Genomic DNA, 16,388 nt, shown 5'->3' with positions numbered 1-16,388 from the left:
AGTACGGGTGCTCAGGACCCGGAGCCCTGCCTTCCCCTGCGGGCCTGGCCTGGCGGTCCCCTCCCCCAGCACAGTCCTCTTGACTGCGGCCCCCAGGCCCGGTGGTGCCCCCTCTCGGTGGACTCCCACCCAGTTAACACCCCATGGGTTCTGCTTGCTGCCATTTCCTTCCTCTTCAGGCCTTGCCCCACCTCGTGTCCCTTTGGCCACAGTAATTACATTTCAGGTCCCTCAAATCCCACGAGGGGGGTCGGCCCACCCCAGCATTCCCAGGCACCCCTGAGTTGGGCTTCCTGGAGTCCCACCTTGGAGAGCTCTCTGGGTGACTCCCCTTCTGAGTCCCCGATGGGGGGTCTCCCTCCTGCCCCTGATCTGCTTCCACAAACTCATCTGCCAGAGGCCCCCGCCCTGCGCAGATCTCTGGGCTTCTGGTCTACTAATCCCATCTTAAGGTCTGGAGGGCAGATGTCGTACAGCTGCTCCAACCCCACCTGGTGATACCCGTCCCCTGCGGTCGTGGCCCCTGCGCCCTTCCCTCACTTGCGGAGATATTCCCCCAGCAGGTTGGCGACCTCCTAGTAAGTGACCCCTGGGGTCTTGCGCACACCCCGGAATCGTTTCCTGTACACCTCGGGGGTCAGTTCAAACTTCAGCAGCAAAGCCAGTTTGACCAGGTCAGAGTCCCGCGTCTCAATACCATCCCTCTGGCTGACGCCGCTACGGCCTTGGGACTCAGCAGGGGGGTCAGAGAGCGGAGCCTGTCTGTGGGGCCAGCCTGGTTCAGACCACAGGCCTTCTCAAAGCCTGTGAGATAGGCATCAGTATCCCCCCTCCTTGAACTGGGGCAGCACTTTGGTGTCTGGATTCCCCATAACACTGGTGTCTCGGGGCCCTTCCCCACTTACCCCCCGGCAGGCCCCCTTGGCCCACCGCTCCTCCAACTCCAACTCCTGCTTCCGCTGTTCTGCAGGGTCCTCTCGTTCTCTCTGTCCGCCAGTCTCTGCTCCTCCAGCTCCAGCTCCAGCCTCCGCAGCTCCTCTAGGGAGGAACCCACTGGGGTCCCCCTATGCTGACTGGGGAGTCGGGTCTGGTGGTCTCACGGTCACTACCCAGACTGCCCCCACGGCTACTCCCCGGCTCTCCAGGCACCCCGGGAGCCCCTCGGGGTCTGGGGCCTGTTCCTCAGACTGGTCCTCTACAAGCTGAGCCATCAGCTGCTCCTTAGTGACCCTCCCCACGCTCAGCCCTCTCTCCCCGCACAGACGTGCCAGGTCCCTCGTACGGAGCTGGTTCTAGGCCACTTCCAGGCTGGTTCCCTTCACTACCCTCGTTCTATCGCTGGCAGCCGCTCACTGCCAAGCGCCTGCGCTCGCAGCCCACCGTCTACAGCCCACCGTCTGCATCCGCCAACCATCCTCTGCTACCACGTTCTCACGGACTCCCAGGTCGTGCCCACTCTTGGCTCCGTGCGGTCCCTGGGGGGACCCCCCCTTCAGTGCGACAGCCCTTCTTGGGGGGGGTCCTCTCTCGGGGGTCCAGCCCCTCCACCTCCTGGAGCCACACCTCTCTGAGCCTTAGCACACCTGTCTCTGCCATGGGCTCCTCAGGGAGTCCTCTTGCTCTGGACCCCCGGGGCCTCCACCCCCCGAAGGGGACGAGGGCCCCTGGGGCCTCCACCCCCCGAAGGGGATGAGGGCCCCCGGCACCCCCCACCCCGCCCTGTTCTCTAGCCCCAAGTGACTCTCAGCCGGTGTAACACAGGAGGGTTTATTGAGTGTCTGAACCCAGCACAGAAAACTCTCAGGCCTGGCCCCTCTCAGCCCAGCACATCCCAGTCTCCCCTGCACCCGGAGGGGGCTCTGCCTGCCCCCTCCCTCCAGCCCCGAGCCCCCTGCTTCGCAGCTGAGATCACCGGCCCCAAGCCCCCCCCTGTCCATTGTCTTCCCTCCAGGTAAACAGGGTCATAAACAGGGTTGCCTGGGCCCCCTCTCCCCACTTCTGTCCTCTGGCCCCTCTGGCTGGAACCAGCTGGTCAGGTCACCGGGGTCCCCTCTCCGCAGCCCATTGTCCTCCCGCTGGCCAGACCCAGATGGGCCTCCCGGTCCCCAGTCGCTGGGGTCTCCATTCTCCAGGCCATTGGCCAGGGTCCCAAATTCCCTGCCGGTCCTGTGTCCCCACAAACTCCCTCTTCCATCACCCCGTTAAACTTGTAACGCCCAGGGAAACTGAGTCCCACCCCTTCTGCATGCAACCCATAGGGAAACCAAGAAAATCCCCCACTTCGTCATAGTCCCTACAGGGCACGGCCAGGTGGCGAAACTCACGGTGCCGGGTCCCGGCAGGGCGTGGTCGGGCGGGGGAGCTCACGGTGCCAAGTCCCGGCAAGGCGTGGCCAGGCGGGGGGAAGGTCGCGGTACCAGGTCGTGGCAGGGCGTGGCCGGGCGGCTGTGGCTGTTCTCCTTGACAGGCCCCCAGCTGCACGGAGGAGGAGCTGCTGGACAGGATGGCGAGGAAAACCTCGGTGTGCGAGTGGGAGGTGAGTGCTGGGCCGGGAGCCGCCTGCAGAGACCTCGTCACCCTCCGGCCTGGTTCCCCATGCTGGTCACCTCAGACCAACCCCTGGGCCCGTCCCCCGCCTGTGGGGGGCTGCTCATGGGGCCTGCCCTGGTGCCAGGCTCCGGACACTGCCCCCCAGCGGGGCTGGCTCACCTTGCCTGTCTCCTGCAGGTTCGCTCCCACATGCGGCAACTCCTTGAGGGGCTGAGCTACCTGCATCGCTGCAGCATCCTGCACCTGGATGTCAAGGTGAGTGCAGTGCAGTGCTCCAGGCCCCCCCAACTTCCCCCCCAGCGAGCACGGTGCAGTGCTCCAGGACCCCCTGGCTCCCCCCCAGCGAGTGTGGTGAAGAGCTCCGGGCCTCCCCCGGCTTCCCCCCAGCGAGTGTGGTGCAGAGCTCTGGGTCCCCCCCCCCCAGCGAGCATGGTGCAGAGCTCCAGGGCCCCTCTGGCTTCCCCCCCCAGCAAGCACAGTGCAGAGCTCCGGGCCCCCCCCGGCTCCACCCCAGCGAGTGCGGTGCAGAGCTCTGGGCCCCCCCTGGCTTTCCCCCGCAGCGAGCACGGTGCAGAGCTCCGGGGCCCCCCCAGCTCCACCCCCACCCCCACCCCAGTGAGCGCAGTGCAGAGCTCCGGCCCCCCCCAAGCGAGCGCGGTGCCCAAGTGGGGCTGGCTCCAGGCTCCCAGCCGCAGAGCCATGCTGGGCCAGTGCTTCTCTGGAGCATCGGCTTGGTCTCTCCCGTGGCACCTGGGCTGGGGGCTCCATCCCCAGACCCCACTCCGCTCTTGCATGTCATGGCTTGGCTGTTGTGGAGCCCCAGAGCCCCATGCCCCCCATGGTACCACACCCCAGCTGGGGCCCCGCTCTGTCCTGTGTCCCCTTGCCCAGCCGTCTCCCTCTGACCCTTGTCCCCCCCGCTCTCCTGCAGCCGGAGAACCTGCTCATGACCAGCAGCGACCAGCTGCGGCTCTGTGACTTCGGCAACGCGCAGCGGCTGGCGCCAGAGGGGACCCAGTACTGCAAGTACGGCACCCCCGAGTTCGTGGGCCCGGAGATCGTCAGCCAGAGCCCCGTGTCCATCGTCACCGACGTCTGGTAACGGCTGCCCGGCCAGCAGCCCCTTGGAGTGGGGGCTGAGCCCCCCGGGGATCCCGGCTGTCTTGATGGGACCTTGGCCGGGAGGCGGGTGGGTGCAGGGTGCCCACAAGAGGGGCTAGGGTGAGGTTGGGGGCCTCACACCCCCAGGAAACAGAGGGGCTTCTCTTCGGGAACCCTGGGGGGCTGGGGCATGGCGGGGGGCAGGCCCTGGAGTGAGTCTTGGACCCCTCCCCTGCTGCACTTGTGCCAGGTGCGCCCCCCCCCGTCATGGGCTGGGGGTCCCTGGCTCCTGGGCTGGTGCCCCCTGGCCTGTAACCATCGCTTCCTCTCCACAGGCCCGTGGGAGTCATCGCCTACCTATGGTAAGGGCCCCTGCCCCCCAGCTGCCCCTGCAGTGCCCGTGCCAATCACCCCACACCGTGCCCATGGAAACAGGCCCGGGAGCAACCGCGCTGGGCCACGGTGAAGGAGGCAGCCCCCAGCTGGAGCAGGTGCCTGTGGGGAGCCCCCTGTCTGGGGCCCCTACATGCTGCTGGGATGCAGGGTCAGCCAGCCTCTGTCCCCCCTTACCCCAGGGCGTGGCCAGCTCCCCCCAGCCAGCCCCCAATCCCTCCCTTCCCCCTCCAACTCCCCAGGGCTCAGCCAGCCCCCAGACTCTCCCCTGGGCACAAGCTGGCTCTGGGCAACCCTGGTGGTGGTGGTGTCCTGCCCCCCCATGTGTGCCACTGCCTGCCTTGCCCCCCCGGGGTGCCTCGGGGCTTGGATCCCCCTCCCCCCATGGGGCGCATCGGGGCTTGGATCCCCCTCACCCCACAGGGTACCTCGGGGCCCGATTCCCCTTCCCCCCAGGGGGCGCCTTGGGGCCCAGCTCCCCCTCCCACCACAGGGTGCCTCGAGGCCCGGCTCCCCCTCCCCTCACGGGGCACATCGGGGCCTGGATCCCCCTCCCCACACAGGGTGCCTCGGGGCCCTGCTCCCCTTCCCCACATTGGGCACATTGGGGCCTGGCTCCCCTTCCCCCCATGGGGCGCCTCGGGGCCCGGCTCCCCCTCCCACCGCAGGGTGCCTCGGGGCCCGGCTCCCCCTGCAGGGCGCATCGGGGCCCGGATCCCCCACCCCCCGCAGGGTGCCTCGGGGCCCTGCTCCCCTTCCCCCCACAGGGCACCATGGGGCCCGGCTCCCCCTACCCCCGCAGGGCGCCTCGGTGCCCACCTCCCCCTTCCCCCATGGGGCGCCTCGGGGCCCGGCTCCCCCTCCCCCTGCGGGGCACCTTGGGGCCCGGTTCCCCCTCCCCTCGCGGGGCGCCCCGGCCGGTTGGCGTCACCCTGGCTCTCCTTGCCGGCAGCCTGACAGGGATCTCCCCGTTTGTGGGCGAGAACGACAAGACCACGCTGCTGAACATCCGCAACTACAACGTGGCCTTCGAGGAGAGCATGTTCCTGGGGCTGACACGGGAGGCCAAGGGCTTCCTCATCAAAGTGCTGGTGAACGACCGGCTGTGAGTACCCCGGGCCGTGGCCCCCGCCTCCCTGGTTTGCCCCCCAGCTCCGCCTGGGCCATCCCAGCCCCCTCCCCTGGGCCATCCCCCTCCATGCCCCCTGCCCAGGCCATCCCAGCCCCCTCCCCGGGACATCTCCCCAAGCCCCATCCCCTCCTGCCCGGGCCGCTGCAGCTCCCAGCCCAATTTCCCCCCCACCCCCTGGGCCATTTGTCCCGGAGTCCCAGGCTGGGGGCTCGGGCACCCGCTGAGTGACACCAGCCAGCGTGGGGGACAGACGGGTTATTAGTCATGGGGACCCCAGCGTAGGACAGAGCTTGTGAGCAAAGAAATCAGGGACATGCAGCAAAGTCCGGCTTGGGGGGATCCAGGGCCCAGAGCTCCAGGTGTCCCCTCCCCCCAAATCCCAAACCAGGTGACTGACTCGCTTCCAGCAGCCCAGCCTCCGTCACCCCCAGCTGCCCCCCTGCGGCCTTTGTCTCCTTCCTGGGCAAACAGGTCCCCTGGTCTCTGTTCTCCAGCACGGCCGGCTGGCTCTGGCAGAGGAGGGGCCCGGCTGTCAGCTGCCGGGATTCAGGGTGTCCGGCTGTTCTCTCTGCCCTATTAGCCAGTCGGCGTCACACCTGCCCTCTGGGGGTCCCTGCAACAATCACACCCCCTGTCCCACCCCCTAAGGTGACCATATTTCCCCAAGGGAAAACGGGACATCGTGTGGGGCTAGCACTAGCCCAAATCCTCTCCGTCCCTGCTCTGGGCTGGTCCAAGCTGCTCATCTGAGCCCTGCTCCCTACCCTGCGTGGGGCTGGCATTGCCTCCCCCACTCGTTCCTCCGCACCCCGCTTGTTTGACAAAAGTGGGCATTTTTCACGATTGCGTTGGCAAGGGCAATGGGACAAATGCCCACTTTTGTCAAAAGAGTCGGGACAGCTGGGACAGAGCTTAAAAAAGGCACTGTCCTGGCCAAAACAGGATATATGGTCACCCTATCCCTCCTAGAGACTTGAGTTCCACATAGGGGAAACTGAGGCACCCACAGTATTCCGACAAAATATTAAGAACATTCCCACTTCATCACACCAGCCCAGCCCAGTCGTCCCCCGCCCCGTGGTGGTCACTGGGGCCTGAGATCCCTGCCAGAGGGTGCCCCATCCCCACGTGCAGCGTGCCAAGTCAGGGTGCTGCTGCGGGTGGCCGGACAGATCCCCTGACTGTGCCAGGGGCCTGATGCCAACCCCATCGCCAGGCCTGGCTCTGCTCCCACGGGCAGCAGTGTTGGTGCTGAGCCATGTGGGGGGGGCTCACCCTGGGTCTGACCCAGGCCCTCCCCTGTTTGTAGGAGACCCAACGCGGAGCAGACGCTGGAGCACCCCTGGTTTAAGGTGCGTGGTCGGTTGTGTCCAGCCCAGGGGGATCTTGCGTCTGGGGGGTGATGGTGGGCAGGGAGGGGGTGTGGACCAGTGGAGGGGGCATGGCGGGCAGGGAGGGGAGTGGCCCGACGGGGTTGTTGGCGGGCAGGGAGGGGGCAGCCCATTGGGGCGAGCGTTGGCAGGCAGGGAGGGGGTTGGCCTGGTAGGGGGTTGTTGGTAGGCAGGGAGGGGGGCGGCCCATCGGGGGGGGTGTTAGCGGGCAGGGAGGGAGGTGGCCCAGTGGTGGTGGGGTTGGTGGGCAGGGGGCAGCCCAGCGCGGGGGTGTCAGCAGGGAGGGGGGCAGGTCGGCAGGCAGGGAGAGGGCTGGCCCATCGGGGGAGCGTTGGCGGGCAGGGAGGGGGCGGAGGCATCAGGCAGCCCCCAGATGCTCCTCTCCGCTCTCTGCAGACCTTGGCCAAGGGGAAATCCATCAGCACCGACCACCTGAAGCTCTTCATCTGCCGCAGGAAGTGGCAGGTAAAGGGGGGGCGGCCGGGGCGCGGGGGGCTGGGGGCAGGCGACGCCGCCATGGGGCGGAGATGCAGTGAGTGGGGATGACACCCCCAGTGCAGAGCCTGTGCTCCTGTGGTGGGCGCATGGCGGTGGGGGGCTCCCACCAGGCCCAGCAAGACCAGTGGGGAGCCCTTCATCCCAGTGCTTTCCTGGCCCCCCACAGCAGTGGCTGAGCCAGGCTGGGGGCTGCCCACGGCCCCCAGAGTCTGTGGCAGGGCCGGGAACTGAACCCCAGGCCAGCCCTGCCCTGAACCACTGTCCCACGCATCCCTTTGTCTGCCCCATGGGGGCCAGGCCCCCTGCGCTCCCATCCCAGGGACTGTGGGGTGGGGGGTGCTTGGGGCAAAGCCCAACGAGCAAAGGGCAGGGACGCCCCTGCCACCCCTTCTGACAGCTCAGGGGCCTTTGGTGGGTTTGGTCTGGTCCCCCCGCACAGCTCCCCCCATGCGACTTCCCCCAACCCCCGCCCGATTCTCCCCTTCCTCCCCATGTGGCTCCCTCCAAGGGGCTTCCCCCTCGCAGCTCCCCCCCCAACAGCTCCCCACAAGGGGCTTCCCCCTTCCCCTTTGCAGCAGCCTCCAAACCCCTGCCCCATTCTCCCCTTCCCCCGATGCAGCTCCCCCCAAGGGGCGTCTCCCTTCCCCCTCGCAGCTCCCCCGAAACCCTTGCCCCATTCTCCCCTCCCCCCACGGCTCCCCACAAGGGGCTTTCCCCTCGCAGCTCCCCCCAAACCCCTGCCCCATTCTCCCCTCCCCCCCATGGCTCCCCCCAAGGGGCTTCCCCCTCGCAGCTCCCCCCAACCCCCTGCCCCATTCTCCCCCCGCCACAGCTCCCCCAAGGGGCTTCCCCCTCACAGCTCCCCCCAAACCCTTGTCCCATTCTCCCCCCCACACAGCTCCCTCAAGGGGCTCTCCTCTTCCCCCTCGCAGCTCCCCGCAACCCCCTGCCCCATTTCCCCCCCCATGCGGCTCCCCCAAGGGGCTTCCCCCTCGCAACTCAGCCCAAACTCCTGCCCCATTCTCCCCCCCGCCCCCCACGGCTCCCCCAAGGGGCTCTCCCTAGCCTCCCTGTGCAGTCCCCCCGCACTGCTCCCTCCAACCCCCCCGCAGGCCCCTGTGCAGCTTCTGACCGTCTGTCTGCCCCGCAGCGCTCCCAGATCAGCTACAAAGGCAGCCTGGTGCCGAGAGCCATCCCGGAGCTGCTGGAGGACACGTCCAGCCACCTCTCCATCGCCGTGCCCCGGCACCTCAAGGACTCGCCCGCCCTCTCCTCCTCTTCCGACTCGGAGGAGCTGGACGAGCTGCCCCTGCTCCCCATGCCCCGCCAGCTGGAGTTCTCCGGCTCCCGCGTCTCCCTCAACGAGATCCCCACGGAGGACGACGCCCCGGGCCAGGCCGAGGGGGCGCTGGTGGAGGTGGCCCCCATGGAGTGGCAGGCAGAGGGCTCGGGGGAGAGGCAGAGGGACGCTGGCCCGCGGAAGAGGCCCACGGTGGCGGAGGGGCCCGGCTCCTCGGACGAGGGTTCTGCCGAGGCCCGGCCGCAGCCCGCGGGCCCCCGGAAGGCCCTAAAGAAGGGCCCCAGCCTGGAGTGCCCGGAGGGGGGGCGCCCGGCCGGCCGGAGGGGCGGGCTGCGGCGGGGCAGCTCTGCGGACAGCGCCCTCCCGCTAGGCCTGCCGGCGGAGGACGGGGTGGGACCGGCGGGCCAGGAGCCCCCCAAGGCGCTGAGGAAGGCGGCGTCCATGGAGCTGCCGCGCCGGAGCCCCAGCCCCGGGGGGGCGCCCCGCAGGCAGGCCGAGGAGGAGGGCAGCCAGCGCCTGCTGCGGGGCGGCCCCGTGGAGCCCAAGGTCAGCGGCCTGCGGGGGCCGCTCCTGGAGACCCTGGAGAAGAAGGTGCCGCGGCCCCCCCGGCCAGCAAAGCAGCCGCCCCCGGGGCCCCGGCTGGTGCGGGCAGCCTCCAGCGAGGCGGCCCCGCAGCACCCGCCCCCGGAGCCATGCCTGCTGCAGAAGAGCAGCTCCTTCAGCCAGGGGGACCTGGAGCCGGTGATGGTGCACCGCCGCTCGGGCGCCCCGCTGGAGATCCCCGTGGCTCGCCTGGAAGCCCAGCGGCTCAAGGAGTCCCCCTCGCTCTCCGCCCTGACGGACTCCCGGCCCCAAACCCCGCGGGAAAGCTCCTCCAAGCCACCCATCCCTGAGCTGCTGGAGGCGGGGGGCCCCGAGGCCCCCCCTGAGCAGGGGCGGGTGCCGGGGGACGCTGCCAGGCCCAGAGCCAGCTTGGCAGCTGTGGGCAAGAAGTCCCCCACCGAGAGGCCTCAAGAAAAGCCCCCCTGCCCACGGCCGGCAGCTGCCAGAGCGGCCCAAGTCCCCCTGCAGGTGGCCCCCAAGCCCAGAGCGACCCTGCCGGAGCCCCCTGCCCTGGACGCCAGCGCCCCCAAGCCCTCCTCCTATGCACAAGTCATTCAGTCCATCCAGCTGCCCGCAGCGCCCGGGCAGCCTGCCCGGCCCGAGCCTCCCCCCGCGGCCCCCCCCGCCCACACGGCGGAGGTGCCCGCAGTGGAGGTGCCTGCGGTGGAGGTGCCCGCGGAGCGTTCCAGCAGCGCCCTGGCCATCGTGGACATCGACTCGGAGGAAGTCTTCGAGGCCAAGTTCAAGCGGGGCCGGGAGTCTTCGCTCAGCCGCGGCCTGAAGCTCCTCACCAGGCCCCATGCAGAGGACCGGCACCGGGCCAGCCCGCTGGTGCGGGAGGAGGGGATGTACCGGCCCGGCCCGGCCGGGGCACCGCTGGAGCTCTCCAAGGGTCTGGCCCAGCGGGCCCAGTCGGTGCAGGAGCTGCACGAGCCGGAGGAGGCCAGCTTCATCCGCAGGATGTCCCAGCGCCTCTGGCGCACGCCGCCCACGGAGAGGAAGAAGCCCAAGGAGTCGGAGTCGGGCCGCGAGCCCCCGAGCCGGGGCCGCCGTCTCTCCTGGAGCCTGGGTCGGGGCAGCTCCAAGGACAAGCGGGACTCGGCGAGCCTGAAATCGGAGCCAGGCAGGAGTGAGGGTGGGTCGGAGCCCCCCGGCAGGGAGCCCGGCAGGGAGCCCAGCGAGTCGCCCGTCGTGGCCATGAGGCGGAAGATCAGCTCCACCGTGGAGCGCCTCTCCCAGCGGCTGCGCAGCCCCTCGGACGACAGGGGGCCGGCGGAGGGGCCCGGGAAGCGGAGCCCGCTGCTGGCCCTGCTGCGGAGGTCCAACTCGGAGGGCGAGAACCTGCGCAAGGTGGGGATCCCGCAGAACCAACTGGCGGCACAGTCTGCCCTGGCCCCCTCTGCCGAGTCCTTCCAGTCCGAGAGCAGCACCCCGGAGGCGGGTGCCAGAGGTGAGCGGGGACAGGAGCTGCGGAGGGGTCCCAGAGCCCACCGGGCCCCTGGGGACGTGCCTGCTGCCAGCCATCTCTACCCCATCGCCACAGCTGGGGCTCGTGCTGGCCCTGGGGCAAACCAGAAACTGCCCTTCCTGGCTCCCCGGCCACTGTGCACAGTCCCAGCCCAGACCCCTGCCCACCCCTGCATGGCAGAGCTGGGCCCCTGGGGAGCAGGCTGGGGGGTCCCTTTGTGAGCAACCCGCACTCTCAGTCCTCCAGCCAGAGCCCCTCTCTGGGCTGGCTGGGAGCACGGGCGGTGGTCACGTACACGGCCACCTGCGGGCGCCTGGCAGGGCTTGTCCCGATGGTGGGACCGCGGGCGGCACCTGGCCGGGGCGTAGTCAGCATGGCCTCGGCCCCTCTCCCCTTGCAGTTCCCAGCGAGGGCCAGAGACGCTCCCGGTGGGACCGCTGGGGCCTGTCGCGTGCCAAGAGGGACAAGGTGGCCTCGCAGCCCAACATCCCGGCCAGCCTGCTGCAGGAGGACGGCACCATCGTGGGCAGGCAGTACGTGCGCAATGAGTCGGGTAGGTCTGGCGGGGGGAGGGATGCTGCGCTCATGTCCTGGGCCGGGTAGGGAGCCCCCGGCAGGGAGGGCAGCAGGGCTGGCTCAGGGATCTGGGGGGGAGCGACATGGGTATCCCAGGGGATATAGGATGGTGGAAGGTCAGGTGAGGGGGCTGGGGAGAGGCCATGGGGGGGGCTGACAGCTGGCTAGGGAGCAGGTGTGGGGAGGAGAAGGGGGCTTGGCTTAGTTTGGGCCTCCCCCAACTGGGGGCAGGCAGAAGGGGGCAGAGCCCTACAGCACCACATCGTGCGGGGAGCCCTGCAGCCCAGCGGAGCCGTGCGCGGGCCAGGGGCGGTGGTAATGGGTGTCACGGGGGCTGCTGCACCCACAGGCACAGTGAAACCAAGGCTGCAAAGACGCCGCGTTGGCTCCGTTGCATCCGATGCCCCCCGCGCTCCGGAGCCAGGCACGGCGCTGCTACGGGGCCCGAAGGGCAGAGTCTGCCCGAGGCAGCGCTTGGCGGTGGGCAATGCCCAATGTGTTCGAGCGTGGGGTGCTGGGCTCATGGCAGAGCCTTGCCCTGCTCTGAGCAGCCTCCCCACCTCGTCCCAGGCAGGGTCTGGTCACCCAGTGTCCAAGACCAGCCCTGGGGCAGCCCCCCACAGCGGAGCGGACCCTGCGGCTCCCGGCCCTTGCGCTCTGTCTCCTGCGCTGTGTGGTCTGTGTCCCGCTGTGATCACACGAGAGGGCCAGGGCAGGGGAGCGGAGCCAGACCGGGCACTTGGGGGGCACTTAGCAGAGGAGCAGCCGATCTGCGGTCTGCGGGTCCCACAGTTATCCCCTCCCCAGACCAAGGCCCCTGGCCAGGGGGTGGGAGCAGGGCTTTGCCCCTCCAGAGCCACTCCTGGGCCAGCACCGGGGGTGGGAGAGACACTGAGCCAGGGGACCAGCTGGCAGTCCCACATGCTCCTTCTGGGGGGCTGTGCTCACTGTGGGGCCTGCTCCTGCCAGGGGGCCGGGAACCCCCATTCCACCCTCACTCACACCTGCCGTGTCCCCTCTGCTCCCCCAGACTTCCCCCCCGTTTTCCACATCAAGCTGAAGGACCAGGTGCTGCTGGAGGGCGACTTGGCAACCCTGTTTTGCCTGCCAGCAGCCAGCCCGTCCCCCAGAATCCTCTGGATGAAGGGTAGGTCTGGGATCTGCTGCCTGGGGGCCAGGGCATGGATCTGTGCTCACAGGACTGGGGCCCAGGAGCCAGGACTCTTAGGGTCCTCTGTGCATATGGCACTGGTGGGGGGGGTGGCGGCTCTGTGCCCGCAGGGCCGGTGCCCAGAGGCCCGGGCTCTGGGGACTCTCTGTGCATGTGGGACTGGTACCTGGGGCTCTGTGCCTGCAGGGCTGGGTATGCAGCATGCTGGGGAGCTGAAGCACTGTGACCCCCAGGTCTGGGTGCCCCCCGTATCGCTCGCAGCGCGGACACAAGAGCCATGAGCCCCAACTTCAGGGTGGCTGCTCCAAACCAGGATGTGCCCCAGGGTGCCTGGGGCAGCCCCCCCTGAAAATGCCACGGTCAGAGCGGGCTGTGAAAGGGAGAGCAGCTACTCCCCGGCCTGGTGGGTAACAACCAGTCACAAACGGTGCTTCTGGTCCTCCACACGGGGTGTCCAGGCGCTGAAGGAGAAATCACACAGCCATTGCAGTCCAGTTCTCAGGCTCCCGGTCAGCACCTAGGTCCAGCACAGTGAGAAGTTATTTGAAAACTCTGCTCACCTATACCAAATGTTCTTCGGACCCCAAAGGGCACCACGTTACTAGGTCAGCCAGTCCTTCAGCCTCTAAAATTAAAGATTTATTATAAAGAAAAAAGAACGAAGAAGAAGAGATGTTAACTGGTAAAGCAATTGTCACGAAGTGTGGGGGAGTCTGGGTCCTGCACCCCTCTTCCTGGGATTCACCGTGACTCTCAGCCAGCCAGTAAAACGGAAGGTTTATTGGACATAGAATCATAGAATATCAGGGTTGGAAGGGGCCTCAGGAGGTTCTAGTCCAACCCCCTGCTCAAAGCAGGACCAATCCCCAACTAAATCATCCCAGCCAGGGCTTTGTCAAGCCGGACCTTAAAAACTTCTAAGGAAGGAGATTCCACCACCTCCCTAGGTAACGCATTCCAGTGCGTCACCACCCTCCTAGTGAAAAGTTTTTCCTAATATCCAACCTAAACTGCCCCCACTGCAACTTGAGACCATTACTCCTTGTTCTCTCATCTGCTACCACTGAGATCAGTCTAGATCCATCCTCTTTGGAACCCCTTTCAGGTAGTTGAAAGCAGCTCTCAAATCCCCCCTCATTCTTCTCTTCCTCAGACTAAACAATCCCAGTTCCCTCAGCCTCTCCTCATAAGTCATGTGTTCCAGTCCCCTCATCATTTTTGTTGCCTTCCGCTGGACGTTTTCCAATTTTTCCACATCCTTCTTGTAGTGTGGGGCCCAAAACTGGACACAGGACTCCAGATGAGGCCTCACCAATGTCGAATAGAGGGGAACGATCACGTCCCTCGATCTGCTGGCAATGCCCCTACTTATACAGCCCAAAATGCCATTGGCCTTCTTGGCAACAAGGACACACTGTTGACTCATATCCAGCTTCTCGTCCACTGTAACCCCTAGGTCCTTTTCTGCAGAACTGCTGCTGAGCCATTCGGTCCCTAGTCTGTAGCGGTGCATGGGATTCTTCCATCCTAAGTGCAGGACTCTGCACTTGTCCTTATTGAACCTCATCAGATTTCTTTTGGCCCAATTCTCTAATTTGTCTAGGGCCCTCTGTATCCTATCCCTACCCTCCAGCGTATCTGCCTCTCCTCCCAGTTTAGTGTCATCTGCAAACTTGCTGAGGGTGCAATCCACACCATCCTCCAGATCATTTATGACAGGTTTCAGAGTAGCAGCCGTGTTAGTCTGTATTCGCAAAAAGAAAAGGAGGACTTGTGGCACCTTAGAGACTAACAAATTTATTTGAGCATAAGCTTTCATGAGCTACAGCATCCAATGAAGTGAGCTGTCGCTCACGAAGCTTATGCTCAAATAAATTTGTTAGTCTCTAAGGTGCCACAAGTACTCCTTTTCTTTTAGCATATCAATTATGAAGATATTGAACAAAACCGGCCCAAGGACCGACCCTTGGGGCCCTCCACTTGATACTGGCTGCCAACTAGACATGGAGCCATTGATCACTACCCATTGAGCCCGACAATCTAGCCAACTTTCTATCCACCTTACAGTCCATTCATCCAGCCCATACTTCTTTAACTTGCTGGCAAGAATACTGTGGGAGACCGTGTCAAAACTTTGCTAAAGTCAAGGAACAACATGTCCACTGCTTTCCCCTCATCCACAGAGCCAGTTATCTCGTCATAGAAGGCAATTAGATTAGTCAGGCATGACTTGCCCTTGGTGAATCCACGCTGACTATTCCTGATCACTTTCCTCTCCTCTAAATGCTTCAGAATTGATTCCTTGAGGACCTGCTCCATGATTTTTCCAGGGACTGAGGTGAGGACAATAGCAACATAGTCTAAAACAGAGCTTGTGGGTACAACCAGGACCCCTCAGTCAAGTCCTTCTGGGGGGCAGGGAGCTTAGACCCAAGCCTTGGGGTTTCCTGCATTCGACCACCCAGCACAAAACTGAAACTCTCCCCAGCCCCCCCCCCCTCTTCTGGGCTTTGTCCCTTTCCCGGGCCAGGAGGGCACCTGATTCCTTTGTTCTCCAACCCTTTAGCTCTCACCTTGCAGGGGGGAAGGGCCCAGGCCATCAGTGGCCAGGAAACAGGGTGTCGGCCATTCTCTGTGTCCAGACCTCTGCACACACCTGCCTCTAGGGCTCTGCAATGATCATACACCCTTATCCCACCCCCTAGATACTTAAGAACTGCATAGGGGAAACTGAGGCACCCCCACACTATTCAGAGAAAACATTAAGAACCGTCTCACTTCGTCACAGATGGGTCAGTCAGTCCTTTGGTCAGAGCTTTGTAGAAAGTTACTCCTGGGGTAGGAAGCAGGATTGAAGACAAAATGGAGGCAATGCAGCTGCCCTGTTATATTCCTTTTGTCGTGTGGCTGGTACTTCCTGTGCCCCAAACAAACTTCACAGTACATGGAGTTTTTGGTCCACAGGCCATGCCTTGCCGACTCCTCAGGCGTGGCCCCTGGCTCCTTTGAATGGGTTCATGGTGCAGCTGATGTCCCTTGATGGGCTGAGGCTAGACAGGGCTGCCCATCTGTCGGGGGGTGTCTCCCAGAGATGCAGCACAAATGTGGAAATACAGATCTACCCTACGAAGCTATGACTCACCATACAAAGTGACACAAACATAGAAACAAGCTCCTCATCCCTGGCAATGGGTAACCTTGTCGCAGGTCCCTCACATGGCCCCGCTGGTCACACTCCCTTCAATTTTATAATATTGGTGTCAACACTATCGTAAAGGGTCCCACGTGTTCCACACAACCCGCACGGGCACACGCCGCCCCGACGGTGACATCTAAGTGGACGTCGCACCCTGTGAAACCTCCTCAGGCATCGCCCGGCCTCATGGTGTTCACAGCCCGTCCCTCTCACCCGGGAGCGGAGCCCTGTGGTCAGTGAGCCCCAAGAACCCAGTGGGGCACAGGTTCCTCCAGCCCCATGGGGCCCGTCACTTACCCCAGGCCAGATGCACTTCGGCCTCGCACCAGAGATGCTCATGGCCTGTCTGGGTTGAGGACACGAGCGAGCTCTGTACAGGGCTATCGCAAGTGAGCACAGCCACAGGGATGAGGGCTCGTCTGCACTGGCAGCGTGTTAACGTGCCTGGTGTGGTCGAGGGGTGGCTCCCGGCGCTGGGGCACTGTCTACATGGGCGCTTTACAGCACTGGCACTTGCCGCGCTCAGGGGTGTTTTTTCACACCTTGGAGTGAGACAATTGCAGCGCTGCAAAGTGCCCGTGTAGACAAGCCCTGAGTTACAGGTGCCAATAGGTGCTGCAATCAGCTAGCTCAGCTGGGCCTTAGGGGCTAGCCCAGGTTGGGCAGCTGGGGAATCTCTTATGCTTAGAAACAACTTCCCCCCGACCCCTTCCGCACCCAAGTCCAAGCAGCATAGTGTCATGGACCCACAGGATCGGGGCCAGGGCCCCAGCATGGGGACAGGCCCCCGAGGGGTCTCGCTTCTCCTCCAGGGGAAGCCAAGCGGCTTCACTGCTCCTGGGGCTGGACCTCTGGGCCTGCAGCCCCCCGCCCCACTCGCCCCTGTGAGCTCCAGGCAGCGAGTCCCCCTGAGACAGGCCCTGATGGAGACGTGTACCATCTTGGGGGGCAGCACCCCCTCCGCCAGCATCTGCAGGGACACGCGGCCAGCGTGAGCCGACAGGCAGGT

General features: G+C 65.4%; 1 protein-coding gene across 3 annotated transcripts in view; it reads left to right on the top strand.

The window, feature by feature from the left end:
• Nucleotides 1–16,388, top strand: part of SPEG (striated muscle enriched protein kinase) — a 108,500-nt gene that overhangs the window by 77,818 nt on the left and 14,294 nt on the right. For all 3 annotated transcript variants that reach the window (XM_043504758.1, XM_043504759.1, XM_038422417.2), the window contains 10 exons: nucleotides 2,476–2,536; nucleotides 2,728–2,805; nucleotides 3,482–3,648; nucleotides 3,987–4,013; nucleotides 4,997–5,149; nucleotides 6,486–6,528; nucleotides 6,964–7,032; nucleotides 8,216–10,418; nucleotides 10,837–10,989; nucleotides 12,043–12,159. In XM_043504758.1, coding sequence (XP_043360693.1) covers nucleotides 2,476–2,536; nucleotides 2,728–2,805; nucleotides 3,482–3,648; nucleotides 3,987–4,013; nucleotides 4,997–5,149; nucleotides 6,486–6,528; nucleotides 6,964–7,032; nucleotides 8,216–10,418; nucleotides 10,837–10,989; nucleotides 12,043–12,159 — 3,071 coding nt within the window. The remainder of the gene's footprint in view (nucleotides 1–2,475; nucleotides 2,537–2,727; nucleotides 2,806–3,481; nucleotides 3,649–3,986; nucleotides 4,014–4,996; nucleotides 5,150–6,485; nucleotides 6,529–6,963; nucleotides 7,033–8,215; nucleotides 10,419–10,836; nucleotides 10,990–12,042; nucleotides 12,160–16,388) is intronic.

Source organism: Dermochelys coriacea, chromosome 11 (assembly GCF_009764565.3).
Source record: "Dermochelys coriacea isolate rDerCor1 chromosome 11, rDerCor1.pri.v4, whole genome shotgun sequence".
Lineage (NCBI taxonomy): Eukaryota > Metazoa > Chordata > Testudines > Dermochelyidae > Dermochelys > Dermochelys coriacea.
The sequence above is the reverse complement of the archived record's forward strand: the minus strand, read 5'-3'. Positions and strand labels throughout refer to the sequence as shown.